Here is a 19891-nt window from a genome sequence, read left to right on the forward strand (position 1 = left end):
CTCTACTTGGTTAACCTCACACGTTACTTAGTAACCTGGGGAGATAGGAAGTTGGAAAGACTTCTGTGTGTGGCCCACACCCATCAATCATTGAAGAGATAATAGACTTCAAGCTGGGAGGGAGAATGGAAGTCAGATTAAAGAGGAGGGAAGCCTGGAAGAAGTTCTACAGTGAATGTGTTTCATGTTACTGTTTCCTGAAACCTCCACTGTCACTTACAAGCTTCTAGAATTAGATCGTTTGCATGATATCTAGAGGCAGACTATCACTTAAGTTCAGGAGCATAGTTAGGAGGCCATGGATCACATGAAATTTATGTAAGTGTTTTCTCAGAGATGATTATTAATTTTATAACCAGTATAATCCATTAATAAATTAAATATGTGTTTGCATTTCATAAGAGTATTGGAATTTCAGAGATCTTACTGCTACCAGCTATTGTGAATTTACTAAATAAAAGATACTTCGTTAGGCACACTAAGTACGTTACCTTAGTCTTTTTCTACTTATGACTTACTTCACTCGCTAATTCAACCTCACATTTTCTTGAGTGGCTTACTCAGTGCCGGCCACTGTGTTACATACTGGACTATGAAGTGACAATAATGATGGCTAAAATGTATTGAGTTCTTCTCATGTGCCAGCCCCAGTTCCCAATACCTTACATCGTCAACCCTGTGAGAGGAGTGTCATTATATCCCCCATGATGCAGGTAAAGAAACAGAGAGGTTGTCATCCTCCCAAAGCTACTAAGGAGCAGAGCTGAGATTTGGCCCCAGGGGTAACTTTCTTAACTACCACACTATGGTGCTTCTGAAATCCCCCATAACAGAGGAAGTTCATAACCTGCCTGTGGTCCCATGGCCACTACGTGGCCAAGGTAGGATATGATCTGTTCTCTCATTCCAAAAGTGCCTTGCTTACCCTCCATGCCATTTTTCCACACCAGAGGAAGAGCTGCAATTGTGGTTTTGCTTAGTAAATCAAAGGAATATGGTTTGTCTAATAATTAGTTCTCTTTGAAAAAATAAAAGCATAAACTTAAGCCCAATTTACAAGCTTTTTGATTTCTAGAATTCTTTTTGCCCCATCGAATAATGTTATTTATAATAGGTATGATTTACCAGCTGAATATTTGTATCTCCAATTAAGAGCATGTTTTGAACGTTGTGTGTACTTTGCTGTCTCATCTACCATGTTAGATTAAAGTGTGGACTAATCTGTGTCCTCCACAGTCTACACACCATTTCTTCATCCTTTGTTAAAAGGGGCACCTAGGGGGCGCCTGGGCGGCTCTGTCGGTTAAGCGTCCAACTTCAGCTCAGGTCGTGATCTCGTGGTTCTTGAGTTCAAGCTCCGCGTCGGGCTCTGTGCTGACAGCTCAGAGCCTGGATCCTGCTTCAATTCTGTGTCTCCCTTTCTCTCTCTGCCCCTCCCCACTCACACTCTGTCTCTCTCCCTCTCTCAAAAATAAATAACCATTAAAAAAAATTTTGTTTAGGGGTTCCTGGGTGGCTCAGTCGGTTAAGCGTCCAACTTTGGCTCAGGTCATGATCTCACGGTCCATGAGTTCAAGCCCCGCATCAGCTGACAGCTCAGAGCCTGGAGCCTGCTTCAGATTCTGTGTCTCCCTCTCTCTCTGCCCCTCCCCTGCTCATGCTCTGTCTCTCTCTGTCTCAAAAATAAAAACATTAAAAAGTTTTTTTCTTTAATTTTTAAAAAAATGGGCACCTATGTAAAGGGCCCTATGGAGGTATGAAATATTTAGTATGTCTCCACCTACCCTCAGGTTTAATGCATCTAAGATTTACCTGGATCCTGCTAAAATGTTGATTCTGATTCAGTGGGTCTGGGGTAAGGCCTGGAATTCTGCATTTCTAACAAGCTTTCAGATGCTTATGCTGCTGGTCCGTGGATAGTAAGTAACTGTATCCTGTAGCAGGATAGACTAACACTACACTCAGAGTAGGTACTGTGTGTTAATTATAAAAAGGAAATCTTTATTTCTGACCCAAAGCAAGTTTAGTATTCCATCTAAGTCTTATTTTACCCTCTAAAAATATGACACGTCCGTCTTAATTTTACCTCATGTTTGAGAGGTGTAAGTCTTTTTCCACAAAATAGACGTCCATTCCTCTTTGCTTGGCAAATCAACGATCTTGCCTATTTATAATTTACATCCAATCAGGAATATTTTATAAAGTCCATCTAAAAAAATTGTATGTGTTTTTAGCAGCAACCATGAAATTTGGTACGACAGTCTACATTTTATCAGGTTGGATAACTTGATTATCACTTAGTAAGGATGACTAGTTGGAACTAGTAGACATTCTTTGTATTATACTCATTCCTTTTTTTAAATATTCTTTTATTTACTTTTGAGAGAGAGAGTGCACATGGGAAAGGGACAGAGAGAGAAGGAGAGAGAGAATCCTAAGCAGGCTCCACACCATCAGTGCGGAGGTCGATGCGGGGCTTGAACCCACAAACAGTGAGATCATGAGCTGAGCTGAAATCAAGAGTCCGAAGAGCCGGACGCTTAACCGACTGAGTGGCCCTATACTCATTCCTTTGTGTTTTTAAACTGCCTTTTGAATCTCTAAGAAAACAATGCATTGCTGGTGAAACAAAACAAAAGTGGTTATCAGAGAGCAAATAGCAAATTCTTCTGCTGGCCCATGCCACTGTGGATAGATGGGTCAATGAGCAGCATGTGTGCTGGAACCTCATAGAGAATGGCTGCTCTCATCATCCATTACCTTGGCAGTGAATCATGGCGGACCCAAGAGGTGTTGACAACCTGTCTGTGTGCATTAGGAACCAAAGAGCTAACGGGAAGTCTGCAACATTCAACAGGATACATAGTGCTGGAATGCCTGGTTCTGTGCCCTTTTTCCTCCTGATATTAAAAAAATCATGTTTTACCTACTATTGAAAAAAATGAGATATTTTTATCTCAGTTGCTTCTGAGAGCTATAAGACAAAAATATTTTATTAAAAAAATTTTTTTAACATTTATTTATCTTTGAGAGACAGAGAGAAACAAAGCAGGGGAGGGGCAGAGAGAGGGAGACACAGAATCTGAAGCAGGCTCCAGGCTCTGAACTGTCAGCACAGAGCCCGATGCAGGGCTCAAACCCAGGAACCGTGAGATCATGACCTGAACTAAAGTCAGACGCTTAACCGACTGAGCCACCCAGGGACCCCAAGACAAAAATATTTTAATGAAATATTTATTTTCGTTGTCATTTTAAGATGAAACTAACAGTCAGATGAAAATATTCAGATTCATCTGATGTAAGCACCATTATTTAAAAATAAGGTAATTTTTTCAATTAAATAAATGCTACAAACACTTTATTTTCAGGCTTAATTCTAATAGTCACAAGATTTTATTTCCCCCCTTTTAAAGCTGTCTTTCCTACAAATTTTTCTCAAAATGCCAATATTTAAAGAAATTGACTTGAAAATTATTCTTTTTAATGTTTTTTTGAGAGAGAGAGAGAGAGCATGAACAGGGGGCAGGGGGGAAACAGAGAGAGAAGGAGACACAGAATCTGAAGGAGACTCCAGACTCCAAGCTATCGGTGCAGAGACCGACACGAGGCTCAAACTCACAACCATGAGATCATGACCTGAGCCAAAGTCAGACGCTTAACTGACTGAGCCACCCAGATGCCCCTATCTGAAAATTATTCTATTAACATGGCTCACTAAGAGGTTTGGATTCAGCACTTAAGGATATACTAGTACAAGTACAAAGTAGAACAAGTACTAACTGCAATTTACAATTTTTCGATGACATTGGATTTGTTAACTGTTGACTGTTTATAGATAACCTGTGACTTGAGAACATGGTGTAGTGATGGTGAAGATCCTCTTGTAATGTAGTGAGAGACTCAGAGATCCTTCAGCCTTCCCAGCTAACTGCAATTGACCTTGAGTTGCACCATCAGAGTGAGCCCGACATACTGCCCATAGCAATCACATATATTTAGCTCTCCAATTCTGTTCACATGGTTTCATGGAATTCTGAAGTGTTACACACACACACACACACACACACACACACAAACCTGGATGTGGTCATATTGACAATCACTGAATCATATTCTTTTAAGGATCTTAGTCCCAGTAAATGTGGAGAGAATATTGTAATTTTTTTTATTATTGGCCATTTACAACTTTGATTATCAAAGAATTCTTGACTCACAGAGTTCCTTATTTTCTAGTTAGAGAATTTTTCTTATGTTTTTCTCATATGGCACATGCAGTATAACACATGTAAAAGTAAAAGTGAGGAGTTTTGGGGGGCACCTGGGTGCCTCAGTAAGTTAAGCCTCTGACTTTGGTTCAGGCCATGATCTTGCAGTTCATGAGTTCGAGCCCCGCATCGGGCTCTGTGCGGACAGCTCAGAGTCTAGAGCCTGCTTCGGATTCTGTGTCTCCCTCTCTCTTTCTGCCTCTCCCCCACTCATGCTCTGTCTGTCTGTCTCTCTCTCTCTCAAAAATAAACAAACATTAAAAAAAATTTAAAAAGTGAAGAGCTTTTAAGACTGAATGAACTGTAGGAATAAGAATATTTGCAACATGAATATTAATTGAGTGAGTCTTGCTTTACAAGAGGTTCTAACACAAACACAGTTCAAAGAATATATAGCAAAACCATCATGAGGTAAGAAAAGAACAGAATCATGAACCCCCAATACCTACAGTAGAACCCTTTTACTGTGACACCTGTACCCCAATCGTCCAGCTTGTGGAATCAAAGCTGGACGTAGTGGCAGGCAGAATAAATAACACACAAAAGGTTAACGACAAGGCAAACTTTAATAATCCAATTAAAAATGAAGCTAAGAAAATGATACCATGTGTTTGTGCAGGTATCGGCACAAGAGATGGGACTGCAGAAAAAGACAAAGACTTCAAGGGCAAAGCACAGAGACAAGTGCAGTTCAACCCAGGCCAGACCAGGGCCACCTGGAGAGTGCGGATCATGAGCGATGGAGAACACGAGCAGTCGGAGACCTTCCAGGTGGTTCTCTCAGAGCCTGTGCTGGCTGCTCTGGAATTCCCTGCAGTGACCACGGTGGAGATTGTTGACCCTGGAGATGGTGAGAGCTGCCGACTTGTTTGTCTCGTCGCTGTTGGGTTTTTAATGACGAAATACCTTATAAAGGAAGTTTTAAATTCAGTGTGTGGACTTTCTATGGGGAGAATGTTCTAGACTAATAGTTTCATATTCTCACGTATGCTGATGGGAGAGGGAAGCCAAAAACTAATAAGGGAAGCTATATCATTTCAAGTAAATGAACTACGTAAGCTCATATGAATTATCAGCATGTTCTTTCTCTTACTGTACTTCTGTTCTTTCGAATCAGTATTGCTCGTCTCATTTTTCTTGAATTAATTCATTACTTTTTAAAGTCTTTTAAATGTCTTTTAAAGTGTCCTTTAAACAAAGAGTTTAAGAAACAGACCATTTGGGATTAATTTGTTCCCCACGTTCCACTTGATTGTTCAAGTGTTAGAATTTTTATCAGCCAACAGTTTTCACTTGGCTGTGCGCCTCCACATTTGTTACATAAAACCCACCAGACCTATCGCCGCTCTTTGGCGAATCGTGTCTTAAATCACTCCTCTTAATTTCTGTTAGATTATGCTTTTTTGTGAGTGCACACCTTTGGCTGATGTTGGTAAAAGTGAACCTCACTGCTTTCATGTGTAATTTGACCTATTCCCTCCCCCTTGCCATCCTTCTAAGTGCTAGCTTGTCTCCGTGCAGTCAGGAAAGGAAAAAAAAGAAAAAGAAAGAAAAAGAAAAAGAAAGAAAGAAAGAAAGAAAAAGGTTGAATGGCTTTCTGAGGGCTGGCATTTATTCAAAGGTTGGAGAGAGTCTTCTCAAGCTGAAATCCTGTCAGAAGCCAGACGTGACTTTCTTTTTAACTGCCAGCCTACTTTATTTTGTCAGTCAGAAAACTCTTAAATTTTCTCTGAAGATACAATCTACTGAGTACCTGAAATGGAGACCTGTGTGGAAATCTCTGGGTTAAAAGACTGAACCTAATTAGAGAGAGAGCAGAAGAGAACTGGGCTCGGGGTCTGTTTGTTTAACATCTCTCTTTTAGTTAAATATGAAGTTCAGTTATGCTTCTAATTCCTTTAAAGAACAGTTGGCATTTAATTACATTTAGTTTTATCTGCATTATCTAGGAATGAATAATTAAAGTTTCTTCGAGTCTTAAGTCTTGAATAAGTGGTAGCATAATAAAGCTTCTCTCTTTTGAACCAGCCCATGGCAGCTTTAATACACATGAACTGGCCCATCAGTTAGAGTTTGTTTGAAGCCATTTCTTTCTTTCTTCATTTTTCAAGTGTCTCATAACGCCTGGTATATTCCATGTCTTGTTGAAGACCATTGGTCTTAAAGTTATAAGATCTGAGTTTGATTCCCAATTCTACCATTTCTAGTTTTATGACCTTAATCAAATCAAACACCTTTTCTTAAGATTTAGTTTCCTAATGCACAAAATAAGAAAAATTAATGCATCTCATGTTGCATCATTCTTGTGAAAGAATTCTATAAAACATAAACACAATACTACTGTTGTTATTTCTAGTATCACAAATAACATTGTTAGATTTCATCTTAAGAGATTAAAGAGCCCTTGTTCCCCACCATTAAAGGGTCACTCTCCCTACCATTTCAAAATTTTGACTGTTTCTTCCTACACTCTCTTGTAACTCTTCACATAGAAATTTGCTAGCCCTAGGAACTATTATGCCTCTAACCTTCCCCTCTATGTATTAGTTCTAGGTCGTGTTATGAGATTCTATTTTGCATGCATTCAAAATGTGTTCAGCTCGTATGTGTGCTGGCTACAGCGCTATGTGTTAGGGATGCAAAGATAATAGGATAGAAATCTTTCTGTCGAAGAGCCTATGGTCTAATGGGAAAGAGAGCCCTACCAATAAATGATTGCAATAGAATGTGATGTGATGCAATAAAGTATAAACAAAGTGTTATGGCAGCAAGAAAAGGAAATAACCACCACTGCTTCATTTTAGTCTGGAAATTGTTTGTTTACTAGCCAGTTAATAAAAGAGCTTTTCCCAGTTCCTTACTTACCCATAACAGCTACAGATAATGATAATAATTGAAATTCATCACATACTCACTACCGACAAACAGCACAATTAACACATTTTATATACATTCTTACACTCCCTATCACCTCCATACTTGTAGACCTATGCACCATTTTAGGCATTTTACTTGGTTTTTATAGAATGCTCTCAATTTTACATGTGACAAATTTTAGAATACTTGCTCCCATGTTTTGTGACAAAACAAACAAAACAAACAACTTACTAACATAAACTCTCTCTTTCTACACACACACACACACACACACACACACACAAGCATATACATACATACATCCTGAATTCTCACATGTTCATAATTATACTCTTATAATACTCTATCCATTTATATTTTTTAACTTACATAGTTGTGATTTAGGTAAAGATTTTAAATGACTCTGCATTAAAAAAAATTTTTTTAATGTTTTATTCTTGAGAGAGACAGACAGAGCATGAGTGAGGGAGGGGCAGAGTGAGAGAGGGACACAGAATCCAAAGCAGACTCCAGGCTCTGAGTTGTCAGCACAGAGCCTGACGTGGGGCTCAAACTCAACGAGCCGTGAGATCATGACCTGAGCCGAAGTCGGACGCTCAACAGACTGAGCCACCCAGGCACCCCTGACTATGCGTTTTATTCAATACATGAGTATCTACATCTACTGTGAGATATGACATACACTTAAGTAGTTACTTATCTAGCCTCAAGTACTATTCAGTACCCATATGGATGTTCTGTAATATGTCTCATGTCTCCAGATGTTTTGAATGTCTGGCTGGGAACACATGGTTCCAAGAACACAGCCTGGTTTCTGGCTGGAAAACCAAGCTCTATGATCAATAGAAATGACCATTCTCTAAGGAGTGGGTCCAGTCACTATGTCTTCCTGCATCCTGTGTGCAAGAAGGCAGCCTGCCTCAAAGGGCAGTCACCACTGGGAGCAAGTGCACCCCATTCCTCATCCCTGGACACCCTGGGTGGCCATGAATAGAAGGGAGCTAATCTCCTACAGTTCACATGCAAATCTCATTGCCATGTTGGTACTTGCCCTGCCAGTGAGAGAGGGGCCATGCAGGGACAGCTCAACTGTCAGATGGGACTTCAGAAGCCCACATTTTTGTCTAGAACATATTTTTTGAGATCTTTTTTCAGTTTTTTTTAAAAGTTTATTTATTTTGAGAGAAAGAGAGAAAGAGAACCAGCGACAGTGGGGAAGGGCAGAATGAGAGAGGGAGAGAGAGAATCCCAAGCAGGCTGCATGCTGTTAGCCACGAGCCTGATGTGGGGCTCAATCCCACAAACCATAAGATCATGACCCGAACTGAAACCAAGAGTTGGATGCTTAACCGACTGAGCTACTCAGGCACCCCTAGAACAGACATATTTTGTCGCATGAAAAAAGAGGACTGAAAATGGAGAACTTTTCCTTCTACTTAACAAAGTGCTATGGGCGCACAAAAGAGGGACACACCATTCTGCCATGATTGTAGGGATCAATAGCTTTCTAGACAAATGGGGTCATTTAGTCATTTATTGAGTAAATCAGTCAATTCAATGTCCTCAAAAATTGAAGTCTGCGATACAAAGAGGAACACTAGAATAAGAAGAAAACAGACTGCTAAACAGAGATGTTAATCTCTCTTTGGCATACTTCCCTTGTCCCAGGTTCTTGTGGCCTTGGAGGCACTCCCATGGAAAATCTGCTCTTATTGTCAAGATTTTTACCTTACTTTTCAGTCGTCTATCACTGTTATCTTTCCTTGTTTCAGTATGATTCCACAGTCTCCATCCTTTACAGATGCAGTTCCAGTTGGGATGGGTTTAAAAAATTTTTTTTAATATCTATTAATTTTTGAGAGAGAGAGAGAGAGAGAGAGAGAGAGCAAGCAGGGGAGGGGTAGAGAGAGGAGACACAGAATCCAAAGCAGGCTCCAGGCTCTGAGCTGTTAGCACAGAGTCTGACGCAGGGCTTGAACTCACAGACTGCGAGATCATGACTTGAGCCAAAGTCAGACGCTTACTCGATTGAGGCACCCAGGCGCCCCGGGAGGGGTTTTAAAGTGCATAAACCATTTAACTTGTTGTCTGGATGAGGAACCTGAGAAATAGTGCCATCCTTAAATCTCTGCCTCAATCGACCACTTGGTCCATTGGTTGTCTTTAGTGTTGTCAGAGATGGGTGAGATTACCCTTTATCTGAGGGCGGTAACAATTAGCTGTGGTGGAAAGACCCTCTGCCACGAGGCTGGACTGAATCAACAGCAGACAGCAGATGGCCATAAGACAAGAAGGGCTTTGAAGAAATTTCGGGTCACTGTTACTCCTTCTGCCCTTTTTTTCTAACCTAACCCAGAGAATTCCAAAAGGATTATTCCATAGGCCAAGGGTAAGATAGTAATCACAATGCCCATCTCTACCATATTTGAATATCCACGGTTGAGCCAGACCCTGCATTAGGAGCTGGGCAATCATATCTCATGTAAACCTGTGATTGATATGTCAATTTCCAAATCGGATCTCTGAGGCTCAAAGAATGTATTTCCCCAAAGTCCTCTGCTAATAAGTGCCAGAGCCAGTGCTTGAATATATATAGATTTTTTTCTACGAAGCCCTTCTCTCTATTCTCTGAGTTTTACAGTCTTCTGTCATTTCTTGTGACTGAAAAGAAATAATACCCTAATTAAACCACATGCTTTGCCAACAGCAGCATTGTCTCACCCATTCTTGTATATAAAACCAACAAACAGACCCAAGAACAAAGTGATTCCTTCTCTTCTTATTCTATTAATTTTCCCTTTATATATCAAGCCAAAAATATATTAGTATAGGTGAACAAAACCAAGTATTCTAGAAAGATAATCAAGACTGCTTCAGCATTATGTATCTGTACGTTCAACAGCTGTTTATTGAGTTTTTGCTACATGTCAGGAATTCCGCTAAGAGGTAGGGATGCGGGTGCTGCAGTGAAGAAGGCATACTAATTTTGAAAGGGTATCATTACGTGATTACACTCCACAAAATTATTATAACTAACAATGTACAATGTTATGTGCTGTGATAAAGGAGCAATCAGCACCCACAGGAGAAGCCTGAAAGAAGATTCTCGATTTCCTGTTTATTCGGTTCCCTAACTGTCAGAGATAACACCATCTCTTCTCACTCTGAGAAGCATCTAGATATTAATTAACATTAAGCATTTTCATTTCTGTTAAGAGGAAAATAGGTAAGAGCTAAAACTTATTTTATATTAAGATCCCATTCCTTTTTTACCTTGTATAATTTCTAACCAGAGTAAATTAGTTTTTTGTACTTTACTAGGAGACTACAACCTCAGATATAGGTATTCGAGTACAGATACCGAACATAGATGTCTAAAGTCCCTAAGTATTTCGTGCAATTATTTACTATGTACATACTTGAAATATCTGCAAACTTCTGATTGAAAGGGGCTTGTTCTGATACCTTTATGATACCAAAAATCAACCATGAACCTAGGGAATTAAATATTTGATCTGTGTAATCATTTTCTGTATGACGAGATTAGGTTAATTCTGTATAATATACAGTAGAGAATAAACATACCATTCCAAAGAAAAGTAGAACTTTTATGTCAAGAATGCTAATCTTATTGGCTACAAAGAAAAGGCAAACTTTTGTGTGCTGGGTGAGCCAACCCGTTTCATGCAGTAGAATTCAGATGACATAGGCTGTAACATGAAACACAAACATTAATTATTCTTTCTAAAAGTTGGTACTGTTGTCACAGTTGACATAGGGAGATCATTGGCTACCAAATTTGAAGGTCCAGAATTAATGAAATGGTAATCCACGGCAGCTATGACACCAAAATAAGAAGCATGAAAAAATTCAATTTCAGTGAGAGTGGAAGTTTTTTTTTTTTTCTTTTTGAATCCTGTTGCCGTGAAGCACAGGTCATTGTTTTAAGAGAAGCAAACAATTTGAAATACCGGCTAAAATTACAGCACACATCTGTACATTTCTGGCACCAAAAGGTGGATATGAAAAAAGGTGGTGTAAAATAAAGCCATTGTAGTGTTGTAAAACTTCCTGAAAGTTTCTACATTCACAAAATAAAAACTTTTAACGATATGCACAAAGATTACCCTAAGATTCACTCTTACCAACATTTGCTTAGTGCTAAAGGATAATTTTTGGATCTCACAGCATCCTGATATGAGCTTGTAATACTTACTATCATGTGGGGTGCCTGGGTGGCTCAGTCAGTTGAGCGCCTGACCAGCTCAAGTCACGATCTCACGGTTCCTGAGTTCGAGCCCCACATGGGCTCACTGCTGTCATCGCAGACCCCACTTCTGATTTTCTGTCCCCCCTCTCCCTCCTCACTCGTGCTCTGTCTCTCAAAAATAAATAATAAAGAACATTAAAAAAAAAAACCCTTCCATTAAAAAAACACTTGTAAGCATGTTATTTAGATGTTTTCATTACTCTCATTTGTGTCTTTTTCAAGTCCCTGTTGAATTAGCCTGTACTAATTACTATGTCTGTTTGAGAGTGAAAAACAGACCGTAGAAATGTAAGAGAGCTGTCCAAGATCAAACGTATCAGGGACAGACTTCCTACTCAGTGCCACTTGTCGAGCAGGCTGAAGACAGCATGGTAGCCTGAGGAGGTACCGGAACATCTTCTGTGTTACTTTTGAATGTTCCAGACTTTCTAAAGACAACAAACACTCAGTGCCTTTGTCCATGCACTGCCTTTGCTTTCTCTGTTCTATTGTAACAGAGATTTTTAGAAGATAATTTGTTCCATCTTGGTTTTAGTAGAATCTGTTTTGTTTTTTTTAATCTGTTCAGTATAATTGAGAAAAGACTGGCATGAACAGTAGCTTTCAAATGTAACTACAACTATTTTATTTCTGAGAACAAAAGTCATTTTTGGCCAAAGTTACAGCACAGTCAAACCTAAAAATAAAAACTGTAATTGCAGATCAAAGCACTCGTTACAATCGAGTTGCAATGACTAATGACGAATGCATTCACTTTACTCAGCTTCATCTTTGCACTTACAGAATAATGAAACCAATCTGAGACTATAAAAGTAACACATGTTCATTGTCAAGAATTCTGAAAGATGTAAAGAAGTAAAAGCCAGGGGTGCCTGGGTGGCACAGTCGGTTAAGCATCTGACTCTTGATCTCAGTTCAGGTCGTGATCTCATGGTTCATATGTTCAAGTCCCACAGGGGGCTGATGGTGTGGAGCCTACTTGGGATTCTCTCTGTTCCTCTCTCTGCCCCTCCCCTGCTCACGTGTACCCTCTCTCTCTCTCTCTCTCTCTCTCTCTCTCTCTCTCTCTCTTCCCCCCCCCAAATAAATAAGTAAACATTAAAAAAAATTTTAAGAAAAGGAAATAAAAGTCACTCATAGACCTACTACATGGGAAAGCCAGTGTTAAGGGTTAGAGAGGATGACCCTGTAGTCATTTTTGTCTACGTATCTCTATTTACTTAGCAGAGTTTACTATTTCTATAATACCGCTCTTGCTTTGTCTTTCAAAGAACACCCTCCCAGAGACTGCTATGGTTTCCATCTAATGGGCTAGTCGGGATCTGACATATGATATGCTGCTATATTACATGATACAGGTGTTATATTCATAAGCATATTATTGTACATTTATACATGTAACTTGTATAATACTTCTGTAACTTTGTCAGTATGACCATCATGCAGATTTTGTTCCTTACATAACACTTTTATAAGTTTATATATAGAATTCTATGAATACATTAGATGTCTAAACAAATTTTTAAATACTTGTTTTTAGCTTCCTTTGTTCTGCTTCTGCTGTCCCCGCCAGCTTTTTAGCAGTAATTTATGTCTCTTATAAGCTCATTTGGGCCTTCTGGCATAAGTCCAGCTGCCGGCCGTTCCGAGCGCTCTTCTTTTACAAGTGGATCATAGCAGTTACTATCTTGGGCTTTGAGATGGACTTCTTGGGTTCAAATATGGGTATCACTACCTACCAGCCTAAGCTTCGGCCGGTTTTGAACCTCTGTGTGCCTCATGTCCTCAGAGATAAAATGGCAATCATAATAGTTCTTATGTGAAAGATTGTTGCCAGGATAAAACTAGCCGATATGTGTGAAGTGTTTGATGTTTGTTTATTTCTAAGAGAAAAAGAGAGACAGTGTGCAAGCGGGGGAGGGGCACAGAGAGAGAGGGAGACACAGAATCCGAAGCAGGCTCCAGGCTCTGAGCTGTCAGCACAGAACCCGACGCGGGGCTCGAACTCACGAACTGTGAGATCATGACCTGAGCTTAAGTTGGCACGCTTCACCGACTGAGCCACCCAGGCATCCCTCATGTAAAGTGTTTAGAATAGGGCTTTGCAGATAGTTAAGAATCCCATACGTATGAGCTAATAATTTTTAAGGCTGATAAAAAACAAATGCCACTTTCAGGGGTTTTAAAAAGTTATGCTTACTTGAGGCAGTCTGTGTATAAGCTCTCCTGTATATATAAAATGAAGTTGAAAAATGATATGAACTGGAAAAACCTAGCAGGAAAGCCTTACCTCATCTCGCCTTTTCCAGTTTCTCCCATAGATGCACATTTCTGCCCACATTAGGTCAACGAAAGACCTAAATGTGGTGCTGGACCCGTTTACCCTCTTTCAGACCAAGTGTAGGAGTGAGTTTCAGAGCTAAAAGCAAGCTCTGGACACCTGGGGGGAGAGAGAGAGAGAGAGAGAAAGAAAGAAAGAGAGATCTTCCTATTCTTATAAAGAAACTAATCCCAAAATGAGGGCCCCTCCCTCATGACCTCATCTAAACCTAATTACTTCCCAACTGTCCCCACCTCCATATATCATCACTTTGAGGGTTAGGACTTCGATGCATAAATTTTGAGGGACACATTCAGTCCACAGCAAACTTTAATAAAGAAACAAAACTGGGGCCCCTGGGTGGCTCAGCCGGTTAAGCGTCCAACTCTTGATTTTGGCTTAGGTCGTGATCTCATGGTTGTGAGATGAGCCCTGAGTTGAGCTCCACACTGGTGGAGTCGGCTTGTGGTTTTCTCTCTCCCTCTCCCTCTGCCCTCCCCCACTCACTTTCTCCCCCGACCCCCAACAAAGAAACCAAACTTTCTGTAATATTTCTACGAATACCATTGGAGTAAATGACCTGAGGACTGCCAAAACCTAGGTGGTACCAGACTTAATTTCCATGAAAAGAAACTCATTGGAACTCATTGAAGACCCAACTTGAATATTTCATGGCACCTTGTGTATTTTTTCTAATGAAGCGCTATGATAATTTCTATATTGAAATTTTATGTTTGGTAAAATCCCACTTCATACTAGTAGGAATAATTTTGCCCTTAAAAAAAACTCCTCTTATAAATAAACAAGATATTTCTCTAGATGTCACTCTGTTCCCATTTACAGCAAACATTTTTAAGTGTCTGTGCCTGCTGTGTTCTCAGTTTCTCTCCTCCAATTCCTTCAGGCTTTTGTCCTCTCCACTCCACTGAAACAGTTCTTATAAAGGTAACCAGTAATTTCCCTTTGCTAAATCCAATGATTGATTCTCAGCTTTCTTGACTTGTCAGCAACACTTGAGACATTTGATTGTTCTCTGGTTTTTTTTTTTTATGTTTTTTATTTATTTTTGACAGAGAGAGAGAGAGAGAGAGAGAGAGAGACAGAACACGAGTGGGGGAGGGACAGAGAGAGAGGGAGACTGAATCTGAAGCAGGCTCCAGGCTCTGAGCTGTCAGCACAGAGCCCGATGCGGGGCTAGAACTCATGAACCACAATATCATGACCTGAGCTGAAGTCTGAAGCTTTACCGACAGAGCCACCCAGAGGCCCTTTCATTCCCTGTTTCTGAAAACACTTTTTGCACTTGACCTCCAGTATCCACACACTCCCTCGGTTGTTCTCATCCCTGGGACCCCTCCTCAGCCTCCTTTGCTCAGCCTTCCTTATCTCCCTGACCTCCAACTGCCCCGAGGTTAGTGCTTGGATCCATTGTCTTCTTTATCTACAATCCCTCCCTAACTGATTTTATTCTGACTCAGACTTCACCTACAGCAAAATGCTGGTGCCTCGCACTTTTCTATTTTTCTATTTCCAATCTGGACCTGTCCACTGAAATCCAGGATTGTATGCTCAGCTGGCTCGTTTGACATCTCAGCTAAAATTCAGACCTCAATTTTAATATGCCCAAAATGAAACTCCTGATCTGCGCCCCACATCTGATTCTCCTGCAGTCTCTATAAACAGCAATGTCATCTTTCTGGCCGGTCAAGATAGCAAAGCTTGGAATCACCCTTGACTCCTCTGCTCTCTCACGTACCACATCTGATCCGTCAGAAAATTCTTTTGGCTCTTCCTTTGTATGTCCTGCACACAGCCGTGTTATCCCAGCTCCACTGCCGCCACCTGGTCGTCTGCTGTGATCTCTCTCCTAGACGGCTGCAAAGCCTAACCGAGCTCCTGGCCAGCTCCTGGGCCCTCAGTGTCTCTTTATCTCACAGCAGCCAAAAATAACGTCCTTAAGATATGGCAGCTTACAGCATCCCCGTGTTTAAAGCCTTCTCATGCTTTTATATTGAGAGCTGGATGGGTGTACCCAGAGACAACGGACAGACCACGTATTAAAATACAACTCTGACCCACAGCCTACAGCAACTGGGAAGCCAAACCACAGCCTCTGTCCGTAGCAGTCAGCCCCAGATGGTCAAGATTTGATCAATAACTGACAGCTTCCTTCATTTCGCCCTCATTTTCAACTTAAGACCGACCAGAGAAACCGGATGTGCACCCCTAACTAGTCACATAGGATGCCCCGCTTCTAGTTAGCTTGCCCACCGCTTCCCTGTACCCACAGGGCGCCCCTGCAGCCTTCCCTTGTTCCCGCTATGCAGTTTTCTCACCCCTCGGCCTGCCTTTGAGTCTCTGCTAAAGACAAGTGATAGTGGCCGACTCCTTTGCTATGGCGCAGCGAATAAATGGCCTGTGCTTGTTTTCATCCCGTTGGTTGGTCTTTGATTATTTACACAATATTTTACTCCCAGTAAGACCCGACATCCTCCCAACGATCCTGAAGTGCCAAGTGATCTTCCCGGCACCCACCCCGTCACTGCTGCTGTGGTCCCATGTCCTGCCTTCTCTTTTTTACCCCGCTTACTCAAACCACATTGGCCTCCTGGCCATTCCTCGTGCACACCTGGCACACCCAGGCCTGAAGCCCTTTTCACTTGTTCACTCCTTTGCCGAGAATTCTCTTCTCTAAACTATGTATGTAAGGCATCTCATTACCACCTTGAAGTCTCATCTCAAATGTGACTCTGTCACAGATGCTTTCCCATATAACACGGGCCGACCGTGGCACATTCCCCTGCCTTAGCCCCTGTCCCCTTCAGCACACTCTATTTTCTTCACACAACTCATTACCTCCTGGCATACTACATATTCTTGTATGTTTGTTTATTTTCTTCCTCTTTCCCAACCCCAAATAAAATGAAAACTCCGTAAGATCAGGAATTTTGTCTCCTTCCATATCCCCTCTGCCTAGTAGGAATGTCTGGCAAGTAAAAGTCACCCAACCAATGTTTGATAAAAGAATAATTAGTTATAAGACCTTATATATCCACCCATCATTTTTTTAGTGGTACCATTTTTTAAATTGGTGTATCAGTGAGAATCTCAGAAGAAATAAACCACATGCTCATTTTTTTTAATGTTTATTTTTGAGAAAGAGAGAGAGAGAGAGGGAGACAGAGTAAGTGGGGGAGGAGCAGGGAGAAAGAAGGAGACACAGAATCTGAAGCAGTCTCCAGGCTCTGAGCTGTCAGCACAGAGCCTGACGCGGGGCTTGAACTCACAGACCACAAGATCGTGACCTGAGCCGAAGTCAGATGCTCAACTGACTGAGCCAGCCAGGCACCCCCACATACTCATTTTTTTATGTAATAGCTTAAATTAAATTAAGTAATTTTAAAAGAATGTAATAATATGACTATTTACAACATTGAGGTCAAAGATTAGGAAACCACCAGGCATGGTAAAGTGCCCAAGGAATAAGAGTGGGCACCATTACCACCTCTAGGCCTGAGGGAAAGGGAAGAAGACGTTAGCTGAGCCCAGAGAGTGAGCTAGAGAGTTCAGCGGGCACCATGACCTTTACTTGGGGGAAGGGGTGCGGTCAGCCCTGAACCCTGAGGGAGCCAGGGGAATGAATGCCACAGACCCCATTCTGCTCTTGACCTCCAAGTCCTGCCTGTGCTTCCCTTTGGCTGACCCAACTGGAAGCCAGAGCACAAGGGAAACCTTTGATGTGGTTCACAGTAGTCAGCTCCTGGGGGACGGGGCAGGGTGGAGAGGACGGAACACGGACCTCGAGCGGCCTGTGTCTCCTGTTCCAGTGGTCTTTTATAATCATGAAAAGCAAAGTGGCTTACTGTTTTAAAAATAACCATGAAGGGTTTTTTTTATGTGTTTGTGAGACTTTCAGTGAAACAGACTCCCAGTCAAATACCAAAGTATCTATTAGGAGTTATCATGTCAAATTATTGAACTAAATGTCATCCTGAACTAAACATAGCTTCACATTGAACTGTATTTTCAACAATTTAATTATGTCATTCTGTTATTTAGTGTGCCTTTCAACTACCTTAAAAATGAATCATTTAGACTTATTATAAAAATATAATATTGTATACTCTGCATTGTTATTTGTCTAGGAGAGGAAGAAAACCACACGTATGGTCCTTATAGCTGATAAATAGACTTGAGATAAAAAGAGTACTAGAGTTGGGGGGCCTGAGTGGCTCAGTCGATTAAGCATCCAACTTCCACTCAGCTCATGATCCTGCAGCTCACGGGTTCGAGCCTAGCATCGGGCTCTGTGCTGACAGCTCAAAGTCTGGAGCCTGCTTCAGATTCTTTGTTCTTTCTCTGCCCCTCCCCAGCTCATGCTCTGCCTCTCTCTCTCTCTCTCTCTCTCTCTCAAAAATAAACATTTTTTAAAAAACTTAAAAAAAAAAAAGGTACTAGAGTTAGACATTACAAGGTTTGAGTTTTAATTTTGACTTAGGCAGAAAGAGGCCTTTGCAAATAAGTTCAACTCTCTGGTTTCTTCATCTGTAAAGTACGAGGTAGGACAAGGTGACTTCCAAGGTCTTGTCTGCCTCTAAAATTTGTCTACACCATTGGAAGGTGTTGATCTGTCAAGTGAACAAAGCTGTATTTAATTTTTTTTTTTTCAACGTTTATTTATTTTTGGGACAGAGAGAGACAGAGCATGAATGGGGGAGGGGCAGAGAGAGAGGGAGACACAGAATCGGAAACAGGCTCCAGGCTCTGAGCCATCAGCCCAGAGCCTGACGCGGGGCTCGAACTCACGGACCGCGAGATCGTGACCTGGCTGAAGTCGGACGCTTAACCGACTGCGCCACCCAGGCGCCCCAACAAAGCTGTATTTAAAGGAAGTATGTCAGCAGCATTTATTAATTGAGGAAAAAAGCAATTACCAGAGATTTTTATCTATTTATCTATTTTTGGAATGTTGAGTCTTATTTCGAGGCTAGGAATTCACTGGCCCAGAGCCTGCATGCTTTATACCTGCTTTTGCCCCCTTTTCTCTTTCCTTCCCTTCACACGGTGGCATTCTCAAAGAATACGCAAGTGGGAAAGTTGACGATTAGAGCAATGTTAATTTGCATAGGATTGCTGAAGTTCAGATAAAAGTAATAGTGACTGTGACTGTGTGTTCTCTTTAGAGTCGACTGTATTTATTCCCCAGTCGGAATACTCCGTTGAAGAAGATGTGGGTGAGCTGTTCATTCCCATCCGAAGAAGTGGAGACGTGAGCCAGGAATTGATGGTGGTCTGTTATACGCAACAAGGTAGCTTGACTTGCCAATGAACTGAACTGTCCCTGCAAAGACATAGAAATAAGCCTCTTTGACATGTTGGAGCCAGAACATTATGCCTTGAGGGGTATGTTTTATTATTCCAGTTTTCATAAAGAAAAAAGCTGCACTTCCCCAGAAGTCTTCCTTCACTGTTACACTTCTGGGGACCTCTTCCAAGAGGGCCTGGAAGGACTGCTGTTACCTATCAAAATACATCTGATTCTTGTGGTTGCTTATCCTAACACTCAAAGCCATTTGGAATGTAAGAAATTGAAGTCCCCTTTCCCCACCCAGACCTGATCAAGTGGAAGAGGGTTATTTAAAAAAGAGAGAGACAGAGACAAAGAAATGCATACTCAAAAGAAAATCATTGTAAACTAGTTTGAAACTCATTTCAACCGAATTTCAAAATGTTTCTTTTGCTCATTAGTAAGCCTCCTCTGAAAGATGATTTTATGTAATACCAAATTAAAATTAATATATAATATTCATTAATATACTAAATACTTTCCTAGGAAACAGGTAGATTTTTTAAAAATGTAAAAGAAAAGGTCAAAAGGTCATATGTGCAGTTGATATCTGACCATTCATGAAAATTCCCATTAATGTGTGTGTGTGTGTGTGTGTGTGTGTGTGTGTGTGTGTGTGTGTATGAATTGGAAGATAATAAAGAATAGTGGTCAGAAACACAGACTTCAAGGTCAGCCTTGGGCTCTGGGTCCCAGAGCAAGTGATTTAACCTCTGTAAACCCCAATAGCGTGGTTGAGAGGATTAATCAGGCAATGCATGTAAAGCACTTGGCACTTTGCCTGCACACAGTAAGCATTTGAATAGTAGAAG

The 19891-nt window shown here is 41.0% G+C and overlaps 1 protein-coding gene across 1 annotated transcript in view; it reads left to right on the forward strand.

Annotated features, from left to right (window-relative positions):
- Positions 1-19891, forward strand: part of FREM2 (FRAS1 related extracellular matrix 2) — a 158880-nt gene that overhangs the window by 75396 nt on the left and 63593 nt on the right. Inside the window, exons 4-5 of the mRNA XM_032593438.1 lie at positions 4885-5115; positions 18916-19041. Coding sequence (XP_032449329.1) covers positions 4885-5115; positions 18916-19041 — 357 coding nt within the window. The remainder of the gene's footprint in view (positions 1-4884; positions 5116-18915; positions 19042-19891) is intronic.

Source organism: Lynx canadensis, chromosome A1 (genome assembly GCF_007474595.2).
Source record: "Lynx canadensis isolate LIC74 chromosome A1, mLynCan4.pri.v2, whole genome shotgun sequence".
Taxonomy (NCBI): Eukaryota; Metazoa; Chordata; class Mammalia; order Carnivora; family Felidae; genus Lynx; species Lynx canadensis.